The sequence below is a fragment of the Mercenaria mercenaria genome, unplaced genomic scaffold (genome assembly GCF_021730395.1).
Source record: "Mercenaria mercenaria strain notata unplaced genomic scaffold, MADL_Memer_1 contig_745, whole genome shotgun sequence".
NCBI lineage: Eukaryota > Metazoa > Mollusca > Bivalvia > Venerida > Veneridae > Mercenaria > Mercenaria mercenaria.
This window is the reverse complement of record NW_026463643.1, coordinates 40,181-66,718: the sequence shown is the minus strand read 5'-3', so window position 1 is coordinate 66,718 and position 26,538 is coordinate 40,181. Positions and strand designations below refer to the sequence as shown.

At 34.0% G+C, this 26,538-nt stretch overlaps 1 protein-coding gene across 1 annotated transcript; it reads left to right on the top strand.

Annotated features, from left to right (window-relative positions):
- The first annotated feature begins 4,101 nt into the window (after window positions 1–4,101).
- On the top strand, window positions 4,102–24,475 carry LOC123530120 (uncharacterized). The gene is made up of 5 exons (XM_053536098.1): window positions 4,102–4,202; window positions 7,629–7,814; window positions 16,501–16,546; window positions 16,779–17,723; window positions 20,483–24,475. Exons 1-5 carry the CDS (start codon window positions 4,146–4,148, stop codon window positions 21,034–21,036), a joined length of 1,788 nt encoding a protein of 595 aa, XP_053392073.1. The 5' UTR covers window positions 4,102–4,145; the 3' UTR covers window positions 21,037–24,475.
- The last annotated feature ends 2,063 nt before the right edge of the window (window positions 24,476–26,538 follow it).

The following is a 26,538-nucleotide window of genomic DNA, read 5'->3' as shown; positions in this document are numbered from 1 at the left end:
GGACGCAACTTCTCTATTTTCATGTTTGTTTCGTCATGGCACCAGTGTCGGTTGGATATGGGACACTAACACTAAAATGAATGTATATGAGGATATGACGTAATAACGCAACACAGACGTTGGCGTCAAAGTGTTTCACATCAACGTTATATACAAGTAAGCGCACTATTTCCAACAGTCATGGCCCTTATTGCAAATGACTTAAGTGCAGCATTTGACACTGTCGATCACGACATTCTTCTAGGTATCCTAAAGGCACAGCACGGTGTCTGTGAAACAACTCTTCAATGGGTAGTCTCCTACTTAAGCACTGGTACTTGTAAGGTTAATATCAAGAATGTACATTCTTTCTTTCTTTATTTATTTTGTTGGGTTTAATAGATCATATGGCGACTTTCAAGCTCTGATGGTGGAGGAGACCCCAAGTGCCTCTTCGTGCATTACCTATCACGAGCGGGCACCTGGGTAGAACCACTGACCTTGCGTAAGCCAGCTTGATGGCTTCCTCACATGAATAATTCAACGCCCCGAGTGAGACTCGAACCCACATCGGTGAGGGGCAAGTGATTTGAAGTCAGCGATCTTAATCACTCGGGCGTGGAGGCTCCACAGGCATATTCATCAGACCGCCAGCTTGAATGCAGTTGCCTTGGTCCGCGGCTGTATCTCACCTATGCTGGAAACTCTTTTTGATGTCATTCCCAAATCAATATCATCAGTTTACGGATTTGCTGATGATCATATAGCAAATAAAAGCTTACGTCGCACATCTGCTTCCGTAGAATCACAAGCGGTCGCCGGTCGGAGACCTCGAACGGTGCGCAGTTATAATCAATGACTGGATGAATAGAAACAAACTGAAAATGAACACTTCAAAAACTGAATTTATTATGTTTGGTCGCTGACCTGAATTAAACAAATGTTTTACAAATTCGATTAACATTGCTGGTGATGATATCAAACGTGAAAGCACAGTTAGATATTTTGGTGCATTTCTTGATGAAACCTTCAACTTTAAAGATCATGTAAATTGCAAATGTCGTACAGCCGTGTTGAATTACCTACAAATTAAGAACATCCGTAATTATTTAACCAAAGCAGCCACTGAAATTTTAGTTTTGTCTCTAGTTATTTCACATCTGGATTACTGCAATGTCATACTGTATGTTGTAGCTAACGGTGAGTAAGATGCAACATATTCATGTTGTGCAAAACTTGTCCTTAACAGGAGGAAATTTGACAGTTCAAAACAAGCATTGTATGACTTACATTGGTTGCCGGAGAAGGTGAAAGCAAGGATTGAGTTTAATGTAGAGCTATCACATTGGCAGAGCATCTTTGTATTTAACATAACTGCTTATAGTGTATGTTCCTAGTAGACAAGGTTTGAGATTGTCAGAAAATTCTGAATGTCGTTATGTTGTTCCATACAACAAGTGCAAAATATTCAATGATAGAAGTTTCTGTACTATTGATCAGGGTTGTAGTAATGCTAATGCTAATGCTAATGCTAATGCATTAATAATGCATTATTTTTTTCAAATAATGGCAAGTAATGATTAATGCCACAATTTTAGCATTAAAATAATGCTAATTTAATGCCAAAGTTAGTAATGCTAATGCTAATGCTTATCATTACTTAGGCATTATTTTCTGTATCACTGGAAATCCCAGGTTCAAGTTAACTTGGTGTGAACCAGATCAGATCCAGAGATATACCACACACCTCAATCTGAAGGACATAAAACACAATCCAAATGTTCAGGTATGCACAGTATTCCGCCTAAATACTGATAAAATTTAAATCATATATGGGCTATCTAGTTATGAAACATTTTTGAACATACAATTTTACTTAAAACACTAGCACTATTTGTTTGTAACCAATTAAATTTTCAATAACATTCACAGTGTATCTAATGCAAATTAATGCATTGAACTATACATTTAAAATCTGGGACAGCTCCAAAGCGCAAATTCATAATAACAATTAAAGTGTGACATAATTAGTTTTGTCAACCAAAATATCAAACAGAATCTATTGTTATCTTTTGACACCTTTTTATCAATTAACAGTATGTCACTGATAGTGATGTTAAAGACCTTAAAACAGCTAGCTTTTACAGAACAGAACAGAACAGAACAGAACATATGGTTTATTTAGACTTGAGCACAATACTCATCGTCATAACAACATGTTTTATACATGTAAATAACAATGCATGCGTTACATGTCATGTCAAATAGGTTGTTAGGGAGTCATTAAACAGGTACTTGACTTTCAACATAAGTGTCTTTTATAAAGTAATGGTAATGGTAAAAGAAAAATTCAGATATAATATAAGAAAGTCATGCATGTATTTAACTATAGATTACCTAGGTAAATACTGTAAAACAGACTAAACGCTCAAATCTTTGAGAAGCTCATGTTCATAAAATGCAACAGTGATAAACTATAATACATTAACAATATCAAGCACTGGAGACATAGACAGATACAAAAATACTGAAGAATTTAAATGCTGTGTTTCTTATGGTACTGTTGGATTAAGTATTTCATACAAATTATATATAACCCCTAGCTGGTAGATTTGATTCATTACAAGTGATTGTCATGTGTTGCTGCTATGAAATAAATAACTAAAATAATTAAATGAAAAACAAACAACAAACAAATAGTGATTCGATTATAATATGCAATGATTCACAAAAAGTAATGCTAATGCTAATGCACCCTATGTAATGCTAATTTAATGCATTATTTTGACAAAAATGAGTAATGCTAATGCTAATTTAATGCCGATATTTTTCTAAGTAATGCTAATTTAATGCATTACGTTTGCAAGTAATTATTAACAACCCTGCTATTGGCCCAAAACTGTGAAATGAGCTGCCGTTAGCATTACGGAAAAGTGAATCACTTGATACATTCAAACAAAATATTAAGACACTGTATTTTAAAGACTTTATGGCATTGTTTTAAACTTTTGATAATTGTTGTACCCCCCCGACAACAAAGTTGTAAGGGGGGGGGGTATACTGGCTTCAGGTTGTCTGTCTGTCCGTCCGTCCCTCTGTCTGTCCGTCTGTCCGTAGACACAATCTTGTGCGCACCATCTCTCCTCATCCCCTTGACACAATTTAATGAAACTTCACACAAGTGATCAGTAACAACAGTAGTTGTACATGGGACATGTTAGGTTCTTTCAGAAAATAAAATTGCAGAGTTACGGGACTTTGTTTTTTGTTACTATACTATATACATAGACACAATCTTGTGCGCACCATCTCTCCTCATCCCCTGGACACAATTTCATGAAACTTCACACAAGTGATCAGTAACAACAGTAGTTGTGCATGGGGCATGTTAGGTTCTTTCAACAACAAAAATTGCAGAGTTATGGAACTTTGTTTCTTGTTAACATACTATGTACATACAGTCTGCATATGCAATCTTGTGCGCGCTTAATCTTCTGAACCCTTGCACGCAATTTAATGATACTTCACACAAGTGATCAGCACCAACCCTAGTTGTGTATGGTGCATGTTACGTTCTTTTAGATAAATATTCTGCATAGTTATGGCACTTTGTTTTTTGTTACTATACTGTATACATACAGTCTATATACATACAGCCCACATAATTATGCAATCTTGTGTGCGTCAAATTGCAATGTACTGTGTCAGTGCATGTGGGGGTGGGGACGGGGGGGGGGGTACATTCATCACCTTTAGTGATAGCTCTAGTTTTAAATGCGAAAACAGCAGGTGTTAGTTTTTGTATTTTTGGGATTTTTTACATTTCATCCTTTATATTTTTAAGGCTTGTTAAATTAAATGTACAACGCCATTGAATATGTCTTTGTACAGAAATAGGCGTTTAATCAAATTGATCAGTTGAGTTTCAATTTCAGTTTCATACCTGCAACCATGACCGGAGGGTTATCTGGGGGTCTCCCGGAAAAATCGCAATTTGACCTAAATTGTGTCGGCGTAACTCTAACTCAAGCAAAAACAAAGAAAATCGATCAGTCCGACCTAGTTTTTTCACTTTTTATACATTAATATATATTTTATTTTCGTTCTTTTTTCAAGTTTAAGATTACTCTGTCATACAAGATGAAATACCACCAGAGCCTTTGAAGATGCCACCGAGTAAACTGGAGGGGATATCTCTAGGCAGCTCAAAAAGTAACGATAAGGTAAAAGATTAATTCAGCTTATTCCGTAGTTCGACATCAACATGGAAGTAAGATAAGATCTGTAATGAAATAAATCCCCAAATGGCTGATGATCGTCAAATAGAAGTGATAAAGACTAGAAAAGATAATACCGATAGAATGTTTATTTCTATTATAATTATACTTCACGCAAATACTCAAGGCAAAGTCCCATTTGGTTTAACTTGAATATTCCACCAGTTATATAATATTTTATTCGCAAAGCGCTATTTTGATTTTTGTTTCATATCTCTAACATCTTGCTGATATGATTTACAAAGTGTAACTGACTCTTAGAACTAATCGAGATTTGCTTGTATTTTATTGTAATCTAGCTGCAATTCAGTTTTTTTTATCGAAATAGTTTCTGAAACTTATGTCAATGATATTTTAACATTTTTATAATGATATATATATCATGAAGATAAAAAGAAATAAAAACAGGTACGTTTTGACTTGGGTACGAGCTGACCTGCACCAACGGATGCGAAAACAATTACCAGGTAATCAGACAACAATTGTATATGCATTCAGAATGACAGACTAAAAAGAACACAATCACTTGAAAAGAAACAAATTTTCTTTGAAGAAATGTCAAGTATGGCATGTCAAACGTTGCTAAATTATATATGTATGTTATTATTATTGTATGTTTGTTATTGTTATTCAAAGTCTTGTCATTCATATTCTAAAAGTCATTATTGTTATTCTATATTTCGTTATTCTTATTGTATCTTTGATATTGTTATTCAATGTCGTGTTATTCATATTCTAAGTCTTACCATTGTTATTCTATTTGTCGTTATTCTTACTGTATGTTCGATATTCTGATGGTAAACGTCATTATTGTTATTCTATATTTCGTTATTCTTATTGTATCTTTGATATTGTTATTCAATGTCGTGTCATTAATATTCTAAGTATTACCATTGTTATTGTATATATCGTTATTCTTATTGTATGTTCGATATTCTTATGGTAAAAGTCACCATTGTTGTTCAATATATGACGATTCTATTTACAAAACGTGTCATTCTTATTTTATGTTATGTGATTGTATTTGTATAGCGTCGCTGTGCTATTTATATCGCGGAAAATCGCACATACAATAAGAATATCAAGCTTACAAAAACAATAATGAAATACAACAACAATAACGTCTTTTACAATAAGAATATCGAACATACAATAAGAATAACGACATGTAGAATAACAATGGTAACTCAGTATTTCCATTAAATTATATAATTTCATAAATGCACGAAAAGATTGACATTGTTTTTAAAACATCAGCGTTATGAAATTTAATATCATTATGTCAGTGAACTCGTATAATATATATATAATATACTGAATAATTTGTTAATTCATTAAAATCGGATGAAAGTAAATAGTATTTATACTTTTCAAGCATTTGTTTCTTCTAACTATTCTATTTCAAGTGTTATTTCCATTAAATTATATAATTTCATAAATGTACGATAAGATTGACATTGTTTTTAAAACTCTGGCGTTATGAAATTTCACTGAACTCGTATAATATATATACTATAATTAGTTAATTCACTTAAACCAGATGATTTTGGTTTTGTGTAATATTGTCACAATATTTAATTTAACACTATTGATGCTGAAGTAATTTATGTTGATGGCTGAGGTGCGAAAAATACACCACGCATTGAAAATTTGTTTTCTTTCATCAACATATTGTGATCGATAATTGCCCTAAGTTCAATGATGCCGATTTGTTTTGATTCCAAGATATTTATTTAATTATATTTGAATACTGATTTGAGTGTTTCATGCCATGTTTTAAGATTTCCACTGGTCAGTTCGTTAACCAATAAAATGTGTTACTAGCCAAACATTACGTACACGTGAAAGTTAAAGACTTGGAAAACGTCATTGTTACACAGAGTTGTGATATTGTGTTAAAAGTTTTTAATTTATGCTGGAATTAAAAGGTAACTTATAACGGCACTTCGTCAACGGACGAATCAAATTTCGCATTTTCTTGTAAAATACTTGTGCGACGAAAACAAACAGATCAGGAGTAAAGGAGTTATTAGAACTAATGACGACGAAAGTAAATATTTCACTTCGCTGTCCTATATCTTATGATTTTTCGTGAGTTTTGCATGGCATTACATGACAATAAATGCATATTTTAATGAAATCCTTCCTGACATTTCATAGCTGCAGTCAATACATCATTTCATGTATACTTAATATATAGAATTTAATCTTTTCAGATATTATTAAATTCTGAGCTTCAGAATTACTATTATCTTACAGCTTGCAGTAATATAGTAGTGAAAAAGTGTACTAAATAAGTCGTTAAATAACATACAACGTTACACATAGTGAAATTTCAAAAATATCGAAAATGCAATAATGTCATATTATTCATTTTATGTGCACCCATATTGTATTAATCACAAAATATACCATTTGGTGTATTTATTACGTATTCATGTAATTACTTTTTATACATGTACAATCAATATAATAAACAAATGTTGCTGTATTTTTTGACTTTTTTAAACTAGGGAATAAATGAAAAGATGTCATAGCCTTTTGATTTCGTGTTATTTTCTCGTAAAAAACAATTAACGAAAACAGTCTGACAGACGTGAAATCATGGTTCATGAAAAATAGATGTTAGTAGGCTTGCAGAGACAAAAGATACAGAAATATCAGAAATATGAAATACGCATTAAATGAGGAATATGCTATATTTCATAGAAAAATAAAATATCGAAAAGGAACCATATAGCTTCAACTTAGTCGCATTTCACCTTAATGTTTCACGACCATTCGGTGTATTTATTACGTATTCATGTAACTACTTTATGAATATTTTGTAGGTCGAAAGTAAAAACTATTACCCTAGGGTCAGTATAAAAACTATTGCCCAAGGTCCGAAAGACCGATGGTCATTCAATAAGTGTTTTATTACATTTGATATCAGTGATATAGTTTCATATACAAAATCTGACTTTAGTGTTGAATTAAAGACTGGTCGGTAGCATAAACTATGTACCGGCGCTTTATACTATAAGGGTCATAGAATTAAAATGTGCTGGACAGAAATGCAGAAATAAATATTCTGAGACATGTATAAGGCAATATATGACTGGAGGTAAAAAGAAAATACTTAAGCAATGCTTTTGTAGTAGCAAATATTTTGTATAATATTCTATTGAAAAATGCATGATATATTGTCTGTTACTGAAATAGATGCAATAAATAAACTATTGCAAAAAATCTAGAAACCTTTTGTAAAGCATTTATAAACTTCATTATGAATACTGCAAATGTTTCACTCTTGTAGTCGTAGTCAAAAGTACACATTTATTTTCTCTACGAAAGATAAGATTGATTTTGTTTTCACGACACTCATTGCAGGTGAAATTTGGAAGGACATGCAAAAGGCAACGGGCCAGAAAGTCTGACGTTGACGAAGCAATCATACAAACTTCTGGTACAGAGAAAGAGATGCGATTCCGTTCCCAAGACACAGAAAGTCCTATCCTGACAACTGAATCACAATCAACGCAGCCACGGAAACGCATCAGAACTGAACAAGCTAAGGTAGTAACGATGCTACTTGTCAAAATTTAAGAACTTAGCACATTGTATTTTTCGAGTCTGGCTTTGACTGGTTCCGATATCAGTAGTTCATAAATATATGTGAATGTAAATATGCCCTTCAGATCATTCTTGAAAAACCTTGTTGGGTAGATCGCCTGTTGCCTTTCCATTCATAACCACACATATTGGCGCAACGTTATAGTATGGTCAACATACTTGTTATAAAGTTCAAGTCATTCAAAGTTCAATTTCCAGGAAAAAACAGCAGTAGACTTTTGAGTTTTTTTTCAAATATTTTATTTTTTCACTGCAGGTGCTTTCAACTGTACATATCTTCAGGCAGTTACATTTTGAAATAATGCAATGACGTAACGTCATAATAAAAATACGGGAAACGTCGTAAAAAGACGTTGCTGCAAACTTCATGAAAATAATATAAAATGGATCTCAAGAATACTCCTGCCGTACCATTTAAAAAGGGAGATAATAAAAGTTGTTTAAACACATTTTTGCTTAATATAAAAGTTAAGGATTAAAATTTTAAATAATTGAAGTACATGAGATAATGTTTTTAAAATCAGTTTTGGATACTGTAAAAAGAATGAATTCCTCAAATAACCCACTAGTTATTTATGACAAAAGTGATATTAAAGCAAATATAAAAGTCTCATCAAAAGTTAAAGGGAGATAATGAATTTGAAGATACAACTGTATTTTAGTAAATAAAATGAGGTAAAAACTAAAAAAGCAAAGCAACGTTGCATTAAAATTGCACGCAATTGATAACATTATTTTTTTAACAACTTTGATCATTAGTATTCTCAATTTTAAGTTTAGTGAGTAAGCATATATAAATCGAAAATACAGGTAGTGTAATATAATCCACAATTTAGTTTTAACTATCCGTCGAGCGTGCCGACTAAGAAGAAATGCTATTTCTATCACAGTCAAACGCTAATGAGTTCCGGTTTCAAGATGTTTATGAAATGCAGTTCTTTCACTTCTCTGAAACTGTCATTGCTCGTCAGTATTAGTTTGTACAGTTTGTTCATAACTGGATTTATATGTTTAATATTTAAGCTAAATTAATTCTAGAATTCAGGGCAGAATTGCCACCCCTCCCCTCTTCGAATATAATGATATTTTGCCAGACGACCACCAGTTTTCCTTCCAGTTGATACCATGAATCTTCATAAAATCATTGGATAGATTTGATCTGTGTTTTGGATCGTTATCGTGTTGCAGTTGATGACCGTCTGGGTACACATTTGTAATAAAATCATCCAACAAGGTGCCTTCCAAAAAAGACTCGGTGAAAAATTCACTTTCCAAAAATCCATCAAATAAAAGAATATTGGTCGCACCTCGTCTACTTATACCGGCCCATACATGAACCTTTAGGGGATGTTTTGGCTTGGGAAGATGTTTGCATCTGCTGTCAACCTGCCTGTACGATGTGGTTTTATTAATGTGGAGTTGTACTGTACTTTCGTCAGTAGATATTATATCGTTCATCGTGTCATTATTCTGTATAAGTTGTTTACAAAATTAACACGCGGGCCAATATTATCATCTTTCACCATATGTGAGTACTTAGGGTTTTCACTCGTACATCCTGCTGCGCGAATAAGTCTGCGTCATAGTAAGTGAAAATTGTGCTCCATCATTTTTAATTTCCATATGAAGATCACTTGAATTGATGTGCGGCGACTTATTTACTATTTCAATATCACGGTTCGAAATGACTTTGAACTGTTTCACTTTAGGTATAGTCTCATTTGGTTGAAAATATCCGTACAGATATTGGTGTATTCAATAACTTACTTGTTGTCGGGACACAATATGTCCTTTAGTACCGAAAAAGCGCACGATTCCAGTTGCTTTAGCGCCATTCTTATATAAATCAACAATTTCTAATTTGATTTCATGAGTTATTTTGCCCATTTTCAGTCATCTGTAGTATAGCGAATATGAAAATACGCATGTATAACAATCACATCAAGGATATACACACACACTACAGTGTAAAAACTAAAATACTTAATATACCTTAATATACCTGTACAGATAAATTATAACACATTGTGCATCTGTGTCATTACAGAAATAGAAAAGTGTCAAGTGTCAAGTACGTGTATCATATTTGACTATACATAAGATATTGATGGCAATATACAGTATGAAAAGTGACACTTCTACCAAGTGTGAAACGGGTTAATTTTTGTGTCTTCAACCTCGATACTCCACAATGAATGAGACAGTGTATGTGAAATGCTCTATGTAACTTATATTTCTGTTTGATTGATCATTGTTCAAATGAATATAAACATTTATCCTCTACAGAAATTAATTGAAATTTACCTTTAGAATTGCAAAATTGCAACGAAAAGCACTACGTGTACAGTTTGAAATTTTACCTGAAATGTAAAATAGGAATAAATTGTAATTTGATAAATACTATAGATAAATGATTAAACTAATGGAATGATATCAACATTAATTTCATTAATTTGTTCTTTAATCATATTATTTGTGCATGTACATGTGCAATGTAGCAGAAAAACTAATAACGCAGATATACATGTAACAGCAGTGGACAGTTTGTATGTATTTAACGCGCCGAATTTACCTGGATTTCACGATGATTGTCGATGGTTCACCGCGATTCATCGCAATTCACCGCGACCCGCTGAGATTATTCTTCGTGACTCGCCGCGGGCATTTATTGATACTTTTATTGCGGTGTTTTATAAAATCATTGCGATTTTTCGCTCTCGTCAACAACCGCTAAATGTGAAAAAATCTTCGCAATTTTCCACTCAAGGCAAATATTTGTGCCGGTGGTAACGCGGAAAAAGCAAAATCCACTAGCTACGAATTGTATATAAAGAGTTTAACAGTGTACAGGCGGTGCTTCCATCTGTATTTGCGGTGATTTTAACTGTGTATATGGTTGTTTCAACTGTAAATGTGGTGCTTTTAATAGTATATGCTGTGCTTATAACTTTGTATGGGAATTACTTTATGTGCGGTGTTTTCAACTTTCATCTGTAAACGAGGTACCTGCAACTGTATGTGCATTTCTTTTAAATTCACATGCGGTGATATTTGGCGGATTGTATTGAATATGTGGTGCTTTCAACTGTATTAACGGTTCGTTTAATTGTATATGCTATACAATTATATTTATATCCGGTGCTTTCAAATTCATATGCGGTGCAAATAACATTAAGTGCAAACTACATTATGAGATAGGAATATTACGAAAGGTAACGAATATTGCCAAAAACATCCGAAACAAGATATTATTCGAGGGCATTCAGCCTCTTCTACACCGGTTCAAGGTAGGCATAAAGTGCGGAAATAAGGTTATTTTCGCAAAAAATAAGATTTTTAGCTCACCAGAGCACGAAATGCTCAGGGTGAGTTATTGTGACCTGTCATTGTCCGGCGTCTGTCGTCCGTCGTGCGACGTCCGTCAACATTTGCCTTGTGAACACTCTGGAGGCCACAGTTATGAAACTTCGTCAGAATGTTTGTCCTGATGATTTCTAGGTCAAGTCTGAAACTGGGTCATGTGGGTTAAAAACTAGGTCAGTAGGCCAGACCAAAGGAAAAGCTTGTGAACATGCTAGAGGCCACAGTTGTGACTCAATCTTCATGAAACTTTGTCAGAATGTTTGCCTTGGTGATCTCTAGGTCAGGTTTGAATCTGGGTTATTTTGAGTCAAAAACTAGGCCATCCGGTCAAATCAAAGGAAAAGCTTGTGAACACTGTAGAGGCCACAGTTGTGACTCAGTCTTTATGAAACTTAGTCAGAATGTTTGTCCTGCTGATCTCTAGGTCAAATTCGAAACTGGGTCATGTGGAGTCAAAAACTAGGTCACTAGGCCAGACCACAATTTAAGTTTGAACCTCATGGGAATTAGGCAGAATGTTTGTCTTGGTGATCTTTAGGTCAAGTTTTAATCTGGGTCATGCGGGGTCGAAATCTAGGTCACACTGTCAAATCAAAGGAAAAGCATTCTAAAGGCCACAGTTGTGATCCAGTCTCTATGAAACTTGGTAAGAATATTTGTCTTGATGATTTCTAGGTCAACTTTGAAACTGGATTAAGTGGGTTTAAAAACTAGGTCAGTAGGCTAGATCAAAGGAAAATCTTGTTACCACTCTAGAGGCCATGGTTAAAGTTTGAAACTCATGAGAATTAGTCACAATATTTGCCTTGATGACCTCTAGGTCAGGTTCGAATCTGGGTTATGTTGGGTCATAAACTAGGTCACCCATTCAAATCAAAGGAAAAAAATGTTAATATTCTAGAGGTCACAGTTGTGACCCTATATTTATAAAACTTGGTCAGAATGTTTGTCTTGATAATCTCTAGGTCAAATTTGAAACTGGGTCATGTGGGATAAAAAACTTGGTCAGTAGGCCAGATCAAATCTGATGAGCGATATAGGGCCATCATGGCCTTCTTGTTTTTACGAAAATAAGCCATATTTTTTTTTTTTTTTATCTAATTTAAATGTATTTTATATCATTATACAGATACGATGGTAGACACTTATAAAGCAAAAATGAATGAGTTTAGTCCAACAATTAGGAAATAATGAGTGATTTTAATTAACACGCGTCAAAATCGGTTTAACGAAAATAACTTTATATATGCGAAAATAAGCTCTATATTCTTTTTTGCATTTTTTAAAACTGTATTTTCTGTTACTTTAAAGAACATGTTTGCACATACTTTTATATGAAAATAATTGATTTTGTACCAATAATAACGAAATGAACAGCAAATATTTATGATGTGTGCGTCAAAATCGCTAACGAAAATAACCCTAAATACGAAAATAAGCCATATGTTGTTTAATTTCCTATTGTTTCTTTGCATTTTCTACCAACTTAAAGACATTGTTGACACGTGTTTATAGATAAAAAGTACCATTGTATGAAATCCTATCTGAGATGCTTTCGGCGATGCTCGTTATTTTTCGTAATAAACTGGATCTCATAATGTTGTTTAACCATATTGAATTTTGCACCGCATATACACTTGAAATCACCGCAAATAAAGTTGAAAGTAACAAATATGAAAATCGAACCACTACACATAATGAAAAGACGACCAACGAAAGGTGAAACAACCGCATATACCGTTAAAAGCACCGCATACACATTAGAAAGCACCACATTAAAAGCTGTAATGAGCGCATGTGCAGCTAAAACCACCGCATGCAAATGCAAAACTAATCAATGTACAGTTGCAAGTACCACGTATACAGTAGAAAGCATATCAAATAAAGTTAAAAGCACAGCATATGTAGTTTAAAGCATCGCATTTAAAGTCAAAAGCAAATAATATAAAGTGAAAATCACCGTATAATTATACAGATAAGAGCATCCCGTATACAGTTAAATCCGCATATAGCAGTATACATTGATAGTTAAATGCACAGCATTTACAGATAAAGGCGACGCATAAAAAGTTGAAAGCACCACATAAACAGTTGAAACGATCGCATACAAAATTAAATACACCGCACAATCAGATGAAAGCATTGCATATACAACAGAAAGGACCGCATATAAAGTTAAAAACACTGCACATACTGATGAAAGCACCCCATATACAGTGTTAAGCGCATCATATACATGAATAAGCACTGCACATACAAGTAGAGGCACGTCATACACTGATATATGTACAGTATAAAGTGCTATATCAACATCAGAAGACAGCTTTCCATAACTTTTCGTGGATGACTATTTCGTACAATCCGTTATTCTCTTGAGCTGACGCGATCGAAAGATCATGTCGAGCACTCGATATTATTTGTGTGGTCCTAAATCAACCGAACATATTTATCAATATATCTTTTACTAAATAGTATTATTTTTGGATAGAAATATACATTTACACTCATAGTCACATCTCCAGAGGATGATGAATCAGTTAAAGTTGTTTCTCTTTTTTTCGCGTCATTATTTCTTTGCAGTGCATGGCAATTAATTCTGCCTAGCATACGTGTTCGCACGGTTTGAGCCTGCTTTGTTTGTTGGGTTTAACGTTACACAGACACAATACATTGAAGGTCATTTTGCGACTTTTCGAACTTTTCATTGTGGTTTAAGATGAAGATGAAGTTTACATAAACTGGTTATTGTTTTACTATTTCCATAAGATCTGACGCTATCTATAGGTAAATCTTGCATCTAAATCTAATTTAAAGAATGCCATATGTTTTAGGGGAAATTAGCGCTTAGAGGAGCTTGAAGCACACAATTAGTGCATCTAACCAAGTGAAAATAAATTTGTACAAGATTCGGCCTTTTTCGTACACATATTCCGTCAGCCAATAAAATTTCCTTTCCAAACATTCACATACACAAGTTTGTATTTCGCGGCAGCAAACCACTCAGTTTCTTCTTATTCATCTGACGAGATATTTGTAGATATGAAAAGGACATCGGACACTATGCTAGGGATTTTGCTCAAATTTCAATGCCATCTCATGACTTCAATAGCTGATAACTTTATATAATGGCTTCAAATACTCATAAATAAGTTGTACTCCTATCAAACTGTCACAAAAATAATTCTATTTCATATTTCGTTTCCTTGAAATAAGAACTGTTTATGACTAAGAGTAATATTTTTTTTAAATGTAAAATGTGTATTTTTAGTGAAATAAGCCATGTTTATAAGTAAATGTTTTGAATTAATAAGTAACGTTTACAATGCAGATTATCAGTTTAATTAACATTTTTCGAAATAACTGAAAAGCGAAGACATGATAACTTGCAACGATCATAGCATATTGTCTGTTTTCTTAACATCTATTGTTATACTGTATTGACACATGCATGTACAAAACTGACCGGGTATTATAGGGAGGGGTATATATTGAATACATTCAGTGGTGTACCTGGCCTCAAAAGTTTTGACATGCACTGGCGTAGCTGGCCTTTTCAGTTGTAGCGGAGGGGTGTAGGGGACTGCCAAGGCCAATGTGGGTCCAGGTCTGCCTGGGGTTTAGCATATTATGGCACATTTGGGCACGTTCTACATGTATCGTTTGCTCTTTTCAACGTCCCTCAATATGCATTTTTGGTGTGTTTAGTTTTTCAGTTTCCTAAATTATCTGTAGGCCCAGGCCTGATAATAGCGGCTACGCCACATAGTCATGAACATTTCGCCTGTACTTTTTTTAATGCCTAGCAAACATTTAAATGTGCTTTCTGCTACTCCAATACAAAAAAGAATAAAACAACATAATAACATAATAACACATGTAATAACAAAATACCGACTGGTCCAGTATATCAATGGAACAGAACTTCACTAGCTAACTAGTATCAACATTTATGTAGATATTCTTTGAAGGTCGTTACTAGTATTTCGGTCGGCTTCGAAATAAGTTTCGGACGTGTGGGTGAATTGGTGTTAATTCTGGGGTGTCAGTGTTAGTTCTTGGGGCGTCAGTTCTTGGGGCGTCAGTGTTAGTTCTGGGGGCGTCAGTGTTAGTTCTGGAGGCAATATGATCAGTTCAGGTGTCTGGTGTAGTTCTGTTAGAGTTGAGGATGCTGAATTCAGTGGTTCTTTGGTTTGAATTTAAGCAGAGGTTGTTCTTAAAATGCATTCTAGGTGCGCCATAATTGTGTCCTACAAGGGGTAAAAAGGCATTTGCACCACAGTGGCACTATTCCCACAGAATTTCGTCTATATCTCTTTGTCAGGTTTAGGTTGAAGACACATACATCTATTTGTATATGTCTAAGCCACTTGATTGGATCATGACTTAAGACAGACGTAGTTGTCTCAATCCTGATGACACTCAATCGACGGACTTAGATTGTCAAGGGGCAGCATACCTGATTGAAAAGTTCATAAGACATACTTTACCGGATCAGTCTGCTTTCAAGCTTTACTTTCTATGCCCACTATTGATTTATTATAGTGTTTTCTATGCTTGAAATATTTACAAAAACGGATAAAACTGTAGATATGTAAGGTTTAAGAAACACACGCAATAAGTGTCAAAATATTTTATGTAGAATTCAATGCTGACACACTGTATGTGGCTTATTTCAATTTTTAACACTTTCCCCCTGTGACCAACTTCCATTTTTGCTGCATACGTATATAATAATTATTTACAAAGGCATGTGAAATATTTTGTTGCGTCACTGGGGGGAAAGATGTTTAAAACGGAAAAATGATTAATGTTCATATTTCAATAGAAATGAGAATGGGAAATGTCTACAAAGTCTTTTTTTGTTTACAAACTGAATATATCAAGAAATGATCTTTAACTATCTTCATCATGCTATTTCAGAAGTCTAGCTCTAGGTCAGTTTTTACTTAATTGGATAGGCAATCTGAAAATGTCCGAGGTCCTTTTGATCTTATAATATCTTTTACGTTTTTTAGTTCTAACCTTTTTTTTATTCTTAATGCGTATTCGCAAGTCTGTTTGGTAATAGTGATTAGATTCGTATATAATTTGTATTTGTGTTGAATATTACAGGTAATGAAGTTTATATCTGCTATGTATGTAAATCGTCATAGGACGTGTTTATCAAAAAACACCAAACCCCCCCCAAAAAAACTGGTATAATACTGGTATAACATATATTATATATTATTTATCATAAATAAACGATATCTATTATACATTGTAGAGCAACTACTCTACACGGATGGAAGATGAACCAAAACTGCTTTCTGGTAATGATGCTTCAAGTTTGTTGATAATTTTTATTATTCTGAAAGCTACAGTTCCTTCATTTATTTAGTTTATTATCAGAAGTGTTACGTTCCATAATAGTGATCAACTGTATCTTTTGAAATGAAATATTGTGTATATCCTTAAATCATACATTCTTAAAACCAGTGACTGTACGTAAAACAAGAACCGGGTCTATTTTTAGTGGATGAAATATATAAGATTTTCTTTCAGCACGACTTCTCAGCAAAGAGGACCTGAATGTATTATGGCACAAAAGCAGTGAAGAGATTGAAGAGAAAGTACTTGCTGAATGTGAGAAAATCTGTGCTTTCATCAAGACAAAGTCAGAATCTATTTTATGTGTATATCCAGCCTATGACATTAAAGATGATAGAAAGGTACAATTTGTAGTGTTAACAAAGGAGGAAATCCGCTGTCCAAAGAATATCAAATATGATGTTGTTATGCGATCAGTAAATAACTGTTCTGGAGAAAGTATGGCTATTCAGAGTAGTAAGAAGATCACAAGCAATAAATATAGTCTCACGCCTGAAAAGAGAAAACATATGAGAGACGTTATAAATAGGAACGCTCCGGATCTGATGAAACGTTACAAATATGTGTCCGTAATTTCCGGGAGTGGAATACGATCAAAGGATTACGATACAAAGAAACACAAGATTATCCCCCAGCCATGTATCGTGATATACGTTCATACAAAAAATAAAATACCCTTATCTGAAGGCATACTTCCAAAATTGATAGAAAACATTCCAGTCGATGTGAGGGAGGGCAGTTTCCAGAACTGTAGTTTGGATAGGTATTGCAAGAAGCTACCAATGGGATGCCAGATCACATCTTCTGTTAATTCGAATAGCGTTGGAACACTGGGTGGGTTCATAGATCACCCACTGTATGGTTTATGCGGAGTTACATGTGCGCACGTTGTTTTGAGTAAAAATGAACTTCACGATACAAGGAGAGAAGGAAACAAAAAATGGGAAGATGACAGCCACTATGTGTACCAACCAGCAGTCATTCGACCGAGAAACCGTGTAGGTGCGTTAAGGGAAACAGTCTACAAGCAAGGCAACGGCAGTAAACCTGGAGTTGATCTGGCTGTTTTCCAGATACAAGATAGGCCTCCAGACTCTGGAAGATTCCCTAAAGGATCAGGTTAAACTCTTTTAAATAAAATTTTTGATACGTTAGAAATGCATGCATGTAATTAATAAAATAATGTTAATGTTACAGAAGTGCATAAATTTTACTTATCGGTGTAGAGTTATTACTGAAACAGAAACGTCATTTGGCGTTATTAACGTTTTTATGCCCCCGAAGGGAGGCATATAGTTTTTGAACCGTCTGTCAGTCTGTCAGTCTGTCGGTCTGTCAGTCTGTCCGCAATTTTCGTGTCCGGTCCATATCTTTGTCATCGATGGATGGATTTTCAAATAACTTGGCATGAATGTGTACCACAGTAAGACGACGTGTCACGCGAAAGACCCAGGTCCGTAGCTCAAAGGTCAAGGTCACACTTAGACGTTAAAGGTCATTTTTCATGATAGTTGGGCGTGTCCGGTCCATATCTTTGTCATCCATGGATGGATTTTCAAATAACTTGGCATGAATGTGTACCACAGTAAGACGACATGTCGCGTGCAAGACCCAGGTCCGTAGCTCAAAGGTCAAGGTCACACTTAGACGTTAAAGGTCATTTTTCATGATAGTGCATTCGTGTCCGGTCCATATCTTTGTCATCCATGGATGGATTTTCAAATAACTTGGCATAAATGTGTACCACAGTAAGACGACGTGTCGTGCGCAAGACCCAGGTCCGTAGCTCAAAGGTCAAGGTCACACTTTGACGTTAAAGGTCATATTTCAACATAGTGCATTGATGGGCGTGTCCGGTCCATATCTTTGTCATTCATGCTTGGATTTTAAAAATATTGGGCATGGATGTGTACCACAGTAAGACGACGTGTCGCGCGCAAGACCCAGGTCCGTAGGTCAAAGGTCCTAAACTCTAACATTGGCCATAACTATTCATTCAAAGTGCCATCGGGGGCATGTGTCATCCTATGGAGACAGCTCTTGTTTAAGGAAGGTATTATTGCTAAAAGAAGGGGGCATTATAAAATTATACAAACATTACTATGAAATAGTTTTTATGCACATAAACAATAAAAATAAGATTATTATTTTGAATGCAACATCCATATACATCTTGGACGTATCCATGAGGTTCTACAAAGGGTCAATGAGTTTCAGTTGATGTTAAATTGTTAAATTCATAACTTTTAAAATAGGCATCATTGCACGCGATACATTTTAGCACATATTCAGCTATCTGCCAAGTAACTATTTCTTGAAATTCGACATATACGAGGAGCATTTGAAAAGTAGTGGCAACAATCCAGTATTTTCACCATTTGCACATGCACAAACAAGTGTGGCATATCAATGGAAAGTGTATTGATTTTCCTGTCCAACTGACCGGAAATGACACTAAAATCACGTGCAAAAGCACATCTAATTTGCAGTTGAAATACATGAAGTGTACCATACTGGCTGACAAAATGGCTGAATCTAGCTGCAATTTTTGCGAAGAGCAGAGGGCGCATTATAAGATACGCGGACTGCTTGGCATCGGCGCAACAGAAATTAAAGCCGACTTGGACAAAGTGTACGGGGACAGTGCGCTGCCATACCGTACTATTGCCTGATGGGTATCTCTCTTTAAAGATGGGAAAACAAGCACCAAAGATGAGGCCCGTCCTGGGCCCCCTCTGACTGTTGAGTCTGACAAAGACATTGATGCTGTGAAAGTAATAATCGAGAAAGATGCAAGATGCACAGTGGAGCAGGGGAAATGTCGGGCCTTAATTCGTCAGCGGTTTTTCTGATTTTAAAAGAAAAGCTAAACCTGCGTAAGGTTTGTGCACGCTGGATAACGCATTTATTAACCCCTGAGCAAAAGAGGGAGAGGGTAGAAAAAGCTTCCGCCCTGCTCGTCAAATCTAAGCGTATCAAAGAAATTGTTACAGGTGATGAGACGTGGCTGCACTTTTTTTGAGCCTGACAATAAAGAAAATAATAAAATGCGGGTAGGTGAAAATAACGAGAGGCCCGTTATTGTTCGGCGGAGCAGAAGCGTCAGGTGGGTTACGTATGCCCTGTTCTTTGACTCCGATGGAATTGTGGCTCGAGTCCCTGTCCCTGTCCCTGAAGACAGTAGTGCTATTGGTATATTTTACAAAGAAAATGTCCTATCTGCTGTTCTCGACCACTACACAGCAAAGCGCCCAAGGACAGGGGCTACATGACAACGCCCCGGCCCATCGTTCAGCCGTAGTTCAGGAATACCTCAAGGAGAATCGTATTAAGGTTTTATCACATCCACCGTATAGCCCTGATCTCGTTCTTGTGACTTTTGGTTGAACCCATAATTAAATCATGCTTAAGGCGGTGCCGCCTTGAAACGCGCAGCACAGTTGGAAGTGCTCTATACAAGTGTATAAACAGTATACCTAAAGAGCGCTTCCAAAATGCATTTTCTGGGTAGCTTTTGCTCCTGGAAAAGTTAGTAATGTCAGGTGGAAGGTCTCACATAGTCATTTCTTGGAAAATGACTGAGGTATGGATAGACCGCCACTGTTGCCACTACTTTTCAAATGTCCCTCGTATACGTGCTCTAGTGACGAAAACATGTAGCCATTTTCAAAGTTGCAAATAAAATCATCGGGGTGAAAACTTCATGTCCTTTGCAGCACCTTGATCGTCTGTGCAACATGTAGCAAGAAATTTGACATTCAAACAATTTTCCAGTGTAAAATAGATCACACATAAACTGAATACTGAAAGTCAACGTAATGATCTTTGTAGAGGAAGGTTTTAAAGCCCTTTTAGTATAGCAATTTTTTCTATTTTAGGTATGCTTTACGAGACTGGGCGCATTGAAAGAGAAATTAAACCTTACCAATACTGTCAAAGAGTAGTTAAATTTGGACAAACAACCAGCAAAACAGATGGATTTATAGAGTTCGAAGGCGCTGCTGTGCGGAAGATTGAATTTAATGAAAGATACCCTATAAATGATGTTGAATTTACTTACACGCTCTTTGACCAGATTGAAATCAGACCTCCTTTTGGCAAAGATCTTTTCGCCGATGGTGGAGATTCTGGAGCCTTAGTATTTACTACAAACGTAAGTAAGGAGCTTGCTTGCATTGGTATGGTTGTTGGGAACTTAAATGTGGCAAAGGACGATGGTTCTATTGGGAGAGGAAACAGCATCGTCACACCCGTATCAGCAATACAGGACGAACTTGGAGTTTCTGAATTTAAAAATTTTGTTTGGAACAGGATTGAAAATATGGAAGAAAAATTTACTAGTATAGACAGTCGTTTAAGGAAACTAGATAAAATGGACAAGAGCATAGAAAACATGCAAAAGGATATAAATACAATTGCCAGCCGGCATTAGAATTCGAAATGACTGGTGATTAAATGCAAAACCTATGGCGGCGCTAAGATAAACAAACCTTCAGAAGACACTAAACTTAAATTGAGTCTGTACATGAAAAGTGCATTACCCCAGACACACCGAGCACAGGCATGAGACTAACTTTTTTCCATTTTGCAAGCGCTCAGAAAGTAAACTCCGTTCATTCTCATATTAAGATAATAAGCTCATCAATACAGGTTATAACACCAGTTTTTAGAAAATAATAGTTGTTTGTCACATCTGTATATTTCTTACTCGAAAGGAGAAAGCAAATACTAATACTGACTGTCTTAAACCCGTTATTTATGACACCTTTCGAAGAAACGGGAGCATATTGTTTTGCACATGTCGGTCGCGTTGGTCGGTCTGTCTGTCGGTCGGTATGTACGTTTCTCGGTAGAGCAAATGGTTTCCTCTCAATAATTGAAGAAACAACTGATCCCAGAACATTCGAATTTGGTAGTTTGACTAGACTTATAATGTGAATGACTCTAATGCTTTGGGGCCTAATAGGTCAAAGGCCAAGGTCACTGTTGCCTGAACCTAGAAAACGGTTTCTGCTCAACAACATGAGAACTACTTGGCCTAGAACCTTTAAACCTGATATGATTATTAAGCGTATAAAGTAAATGACCCCTGTATCAAAGACCAAAGTCAAAGGGTGCAAAAGCCTTGAAAACACTTTTCGCTCAATACCTTGAAAACCACTTGACATAGAACCCTTCACATTTATCATGATGATTGAGTTTATAAAATAGCTGACTTCAGTTGGTATAATATATCTACATTACGGAGATCTTCATCTATTTGTTTTCATCATCTTCATCATGTACTTGACACAATTCAGATTTTCAGACTATGCATGCAAATAAGTCAAACATTTTTTCCAGCAGTTTTTATTTTCTGTTTGTTTGTTTGTTTTTATATCTGTCTGTCTGTCTGTCATGGTTTCCTGTTGATGAATGGAGAATGTTTTTGCATACAGGCGTCTTTCTTTTTAGATAAGGTGATTGCCTCTGGTTTGTAGATAGCACTATTAGTTTTGCAGTTAGTTTGTCAAAGGACAAAGGTCATATTGAGCCCGAGAGGTCATCTTAGGGGGCATGCATGTTTTACAAACACGTCTTATTTATTATAGATTCTGTTATCCTGTACGAAATTAGGAACTGTTTTACAGTTGTAAAACGTCTGTAAAGACCTGTATTTTGAAATTAAAGCTGTAAAAGACCTGTAAGTGGGAAATGACCAGAAATACAATTTAAATTCACAGGTGTAAAACATGCAGTTTTCAAAACTACAGCTGTAAAAAATTACAGTTGAAAGTTGACAGCTGTAAAATGGTCATGTCTCAAAATTACAGCTGTAACTTTTTTGGAGGGAAACATGAGTATTGTCAGCCATCTTTAATTCATTTTGGCGGGGTATATAACTGTAGGTCACAGAAAAACCACATCTTCTACGAGATTGGAATTTTAACCACAATTATTTACTGTTTTTTTCTGTACTATAGTTGTAAAAGGACATATATAAGTGTATGCATGAACTTTTTACTAATACACTATATTTAAAGCTGATAAGTTTAAAAAACAAATAATTACATAATTGTCATATGTTTTCATGACAAAGTTTATTTTGTCAGTTTTGTAGTAAATGCTACCCTTTCTAGAGAAGTACAATTCATCCTAAAATTACCCATGCATTCGTCCCTTAAAATAATGCCATCTTTCTCCACACCTGTAACATTTTTACAGCTCTTAGTTTTTTACAGTTGTATCTCATATGCATAATTTGAACTGTTTTACAGTCGTTTTACAGCTGTAAACAGAAATATACAGCTGTAAAATCAGTGTTATTGTATAAAATCTACAGGTGTGAATTTGAAATAATCATGACTGTAATTTTGAACAAGAATACAGGTTTTTTACAGCTGTAAAATTTCATAAGGATCTCTCGTTATTTAATGAAAATACTGTCTAACATAGGGAGAAAACATTTTTCAGTCTTCCCTAGGAAATAGTTTAGCATAACATTTGAATCATATAAATAGAAACATGTTTGTAGAAATATATACACTAGTCAAATGTCATAAACCACACCTTGTGTTACATTAAAAAAACACAATAGAATTATGACTTTATTTCTCAGATTCCATGCTAATTACGTTCTCAACAATGTCCGTTCATGTTTTGTGGCCAATAACCAACAAATAATCAATAAATCTTATCTCTAGTATTGACATTCCTTACTACTTGGATCATTTCTTCTATGTCATGTGCGTACCTCCAATATTTTTATGTCTTTGTTTCGTAACAAGTTTTTCCATCATGTATGAAACAATTGGAATAAATTATACATAAGATCGATGCAACAGATTCGCCCTTAACGTTACGCATCCATGATTTAGACAGCGATGTCGAATTTTCTACGTCAGTGGTACTTGAAAACGATTCTGATATTGCAAAAAAATAGAGTTGAATTTAGATTATTGTTTCCTTTTATATTCCCATTCCTAGTATGAAAGTATGTACTTAGGATATTTGACAAGAGTACATAGCAATCTGAAAGATATGACTTTTTTTGTAGCATATATCCAGAGATACAATTTAGTTTCTAGTATGATTTATATATAATTATTTATAATAATACATAGTCAGAGATTATTGTTTTTATATTGCTTAACATTTGAAATATATTTGAAATGCATTTGCACTTATTTAGTAAACACTCACATAAACAATACCTTTAAAGTGTTTCTTTTTTCCAAGTGACAAAAAAGCCGTTGGGCATTCCCATCAAATTTAGTTTTTGTTCTGTTAAAATAGTTCTAAAGAGCAATTTTCAATGACATCTATTTGCGTTAGACAACTTGAATCAGGTCTTAGCATATACATTCTACTACAAGTGGACATCTTTCTGTTTCAAGTTGGTGAAATTTAAGGCTTTTTATTTTTTTTTTTTTTTTAAATTTTGAAGCTTTTCGATACTAATCGGAAATTACGATTTAATTTTGAAATCGTTATCATAATTATCGGTCATATTTTTCTCCATATTTGTAGCATATACATCCAGATATACAATTAAGTATCTTGTATCTATTATAATAACTTATGTATATAATCAGAGATTAATATATGAGGGTAAACTTATATGATTGTTTGTTTGTTGATATAGCTTATCATTAGAAGTATTGCTGAAATGCCCTTGCACTTAAGTGTGCATCTGTATACCCCTAACAAAGATTTAGAGTATCTTTTATCCCCTTGCAAATTATTAATTGACGTTTAAAATATCCAAATATAGCATATTTTTTATTGTTTTATATCAATAATTTCTTCAAATGATACCATTAATCTAACTTTAGATCTACAATACATATAGAAATCGATCCAATAGTATTTTTAAAATATTATTATTTGAAATTCATAGACATTTATAGATATAATATAATGGAACAAAGGACATGATGGAATTGAATTCATACTATCATGAAATAAGTAGATCTTAATAGATCTAAAGTCCATATAGGTATTTTTTGATATCTTACATTCGTATTTTGTGACATTTTTGGACACCATACTAAATCTAATTGAATTAAAGAAATCAGTACATTGAATTCCTGATACCGTTAAATGAAAGTGATTACTAAGATATGGAATGATAGATACCTATAAATCTTTATCTTTTTGTGATATCTTTAAATGTATTTGATATGAAATATTTATCATATTACAAAATGACATGGAATATCTCAAAACAACAGTTTAATGTCTCAAAACGATTTTGTGATAGCTCAAAATAAATTTATGATAGAACTATCAATACAGTTCAAGTTCTAGGCATGTGAATAAATGGTTATTTTGTTTGCATATATGTAGATAACACGTACACTAAACAAATCACTCAGTTTATTTTTAGAATATCTTGCTGTACACATTTGAAATTTCACATTGATTAAGAATATGATATTTATAATTATATGATGTCAAAAATACAGAGTAACCGAATGATGTGATCATATTATTTTGTTTATTTTGATTCTTTAATACAAATTTTAAAAAGTCAAAACAATACAAATAGGTGATTTAAGTAACTTCCTCCCATTTTATGGTACATTAGAGTGATGTAAAATATTTATTTCAAATTTCATTTTTGAAATTGACATAGTATTACAAGATAATTATTCCAACATTAACCTGTACAATTTAAGCCTGTTAATTTCATAATATTTCGAAAGGGGTTATTTCACATACCAATGATCTTTTGAAAGAATGAATAAGATGAACATATGCGTGTGTTTGACAAGTTTTATTTCATTATTTTAGCTTTTATTATTGTGTTAGAAATACCCTTTACACCAGACTATGTTTGTATGAAGATTTACCAGATAGAAACCGAAAGTGAATGCTAGTAGTTTTAAATAAGCGAAACCTCTTTAAATGGACACTAAGGTGTAGATACTTACATTATTTAAACAATATGCTCAAAAAATTTATATGTTTTATGAATTTTTCAAAATGGGGTGTGGTCCTACATTGGACACAATTATAAGATGGCCTAATTTAATTTTATCTAAATTTCGTTATAACATTCACAACATATTTATCAAATTTCTGAAATGAACTTCGAGGAACATGTATGAAATTGGCAAAAAAATCTTTTTGTGATATCTTTAAATGTATTTAATGATATGAAATATTTATCATACTATAAAATGACCTGGAGATATATTAAAACAATAAATTAATGTCTCGAAACGATTTCAAAATAGCCGAATGATGCGATCGAATTATTTTGTTTATTTTAATACCTTAATATAATTTTAAAAATGTCACAAAATACAAATAAGTGATTTAAGTAACTTGCTCCCATTTTATGGTAAATTAGAGTGATGTAAAATATCTATTTCAAATTGCATTTTTGAAAATGACATACAAGATAATTATTCTGACATTAACTTGTTCAATTAAAGCTTGTTAATGTCATAATATTTCGAAAGTGGTATTTCACATACCAATGAACTTTTCAAAGAATGATTAAGATGAACGTATGCGTGTGTTTGACAAAGTTTTATTTCTTTATTTTAGTTTTTGTTATTGTGTTAGAAATACCTGTTGAACCAGACTATGTTTATGTGAAGATTTTTCAGATAGAAACCGAAAGTGAATGCGAATAGTTTTATATAAGCGAAACCTCTTTAAATGGACACTAAGGTGTAGATACTTACATTATTGAAACAATGTGCTCAAACAGTTTATATGTTTTATGAATTTTTCAAAATGGGGAGTGGTCATAAATTGGACAAAATTATAAGATGAGTCCTAATTTAATTTTATTTACATTTCGGTATGACATTCACAACATATTTACCAAATTTCTGAAATGAACTTCGAGGAACATGTATGAAATTGGCAAAAAAATATAAAAAAAGTGTTACGTTAGAATATTTGTTAAGTGTGTATCCGGGATACCTAAGCCTCCGTG

Excerpts from the sequence above, each read along its gene's own strand:
- LOC123530120 (XM_053536098.1), top strand. The coding sequence starts at position 4,146 with ATGCCACCGAGTAAACTGGAGGGGATATCTCTAGGCAGCTCAAAAAGT. Across the intron at positions 4,203-7,628 it reads GCTCAAAAAGTAACGATAAG|GTGAAATTTGGAAGGACATG; the intron begins GTAAAAGATTAA and ends CACTCATTGCAG. Across the intron at positions 17,724-20,482 it reads AAGATTCCCTAAAGGATCAG|GTATGCTTTACGAGACTGGG; the intron begins GTTAAACTCTTT and ends TTTCTATTTTAG.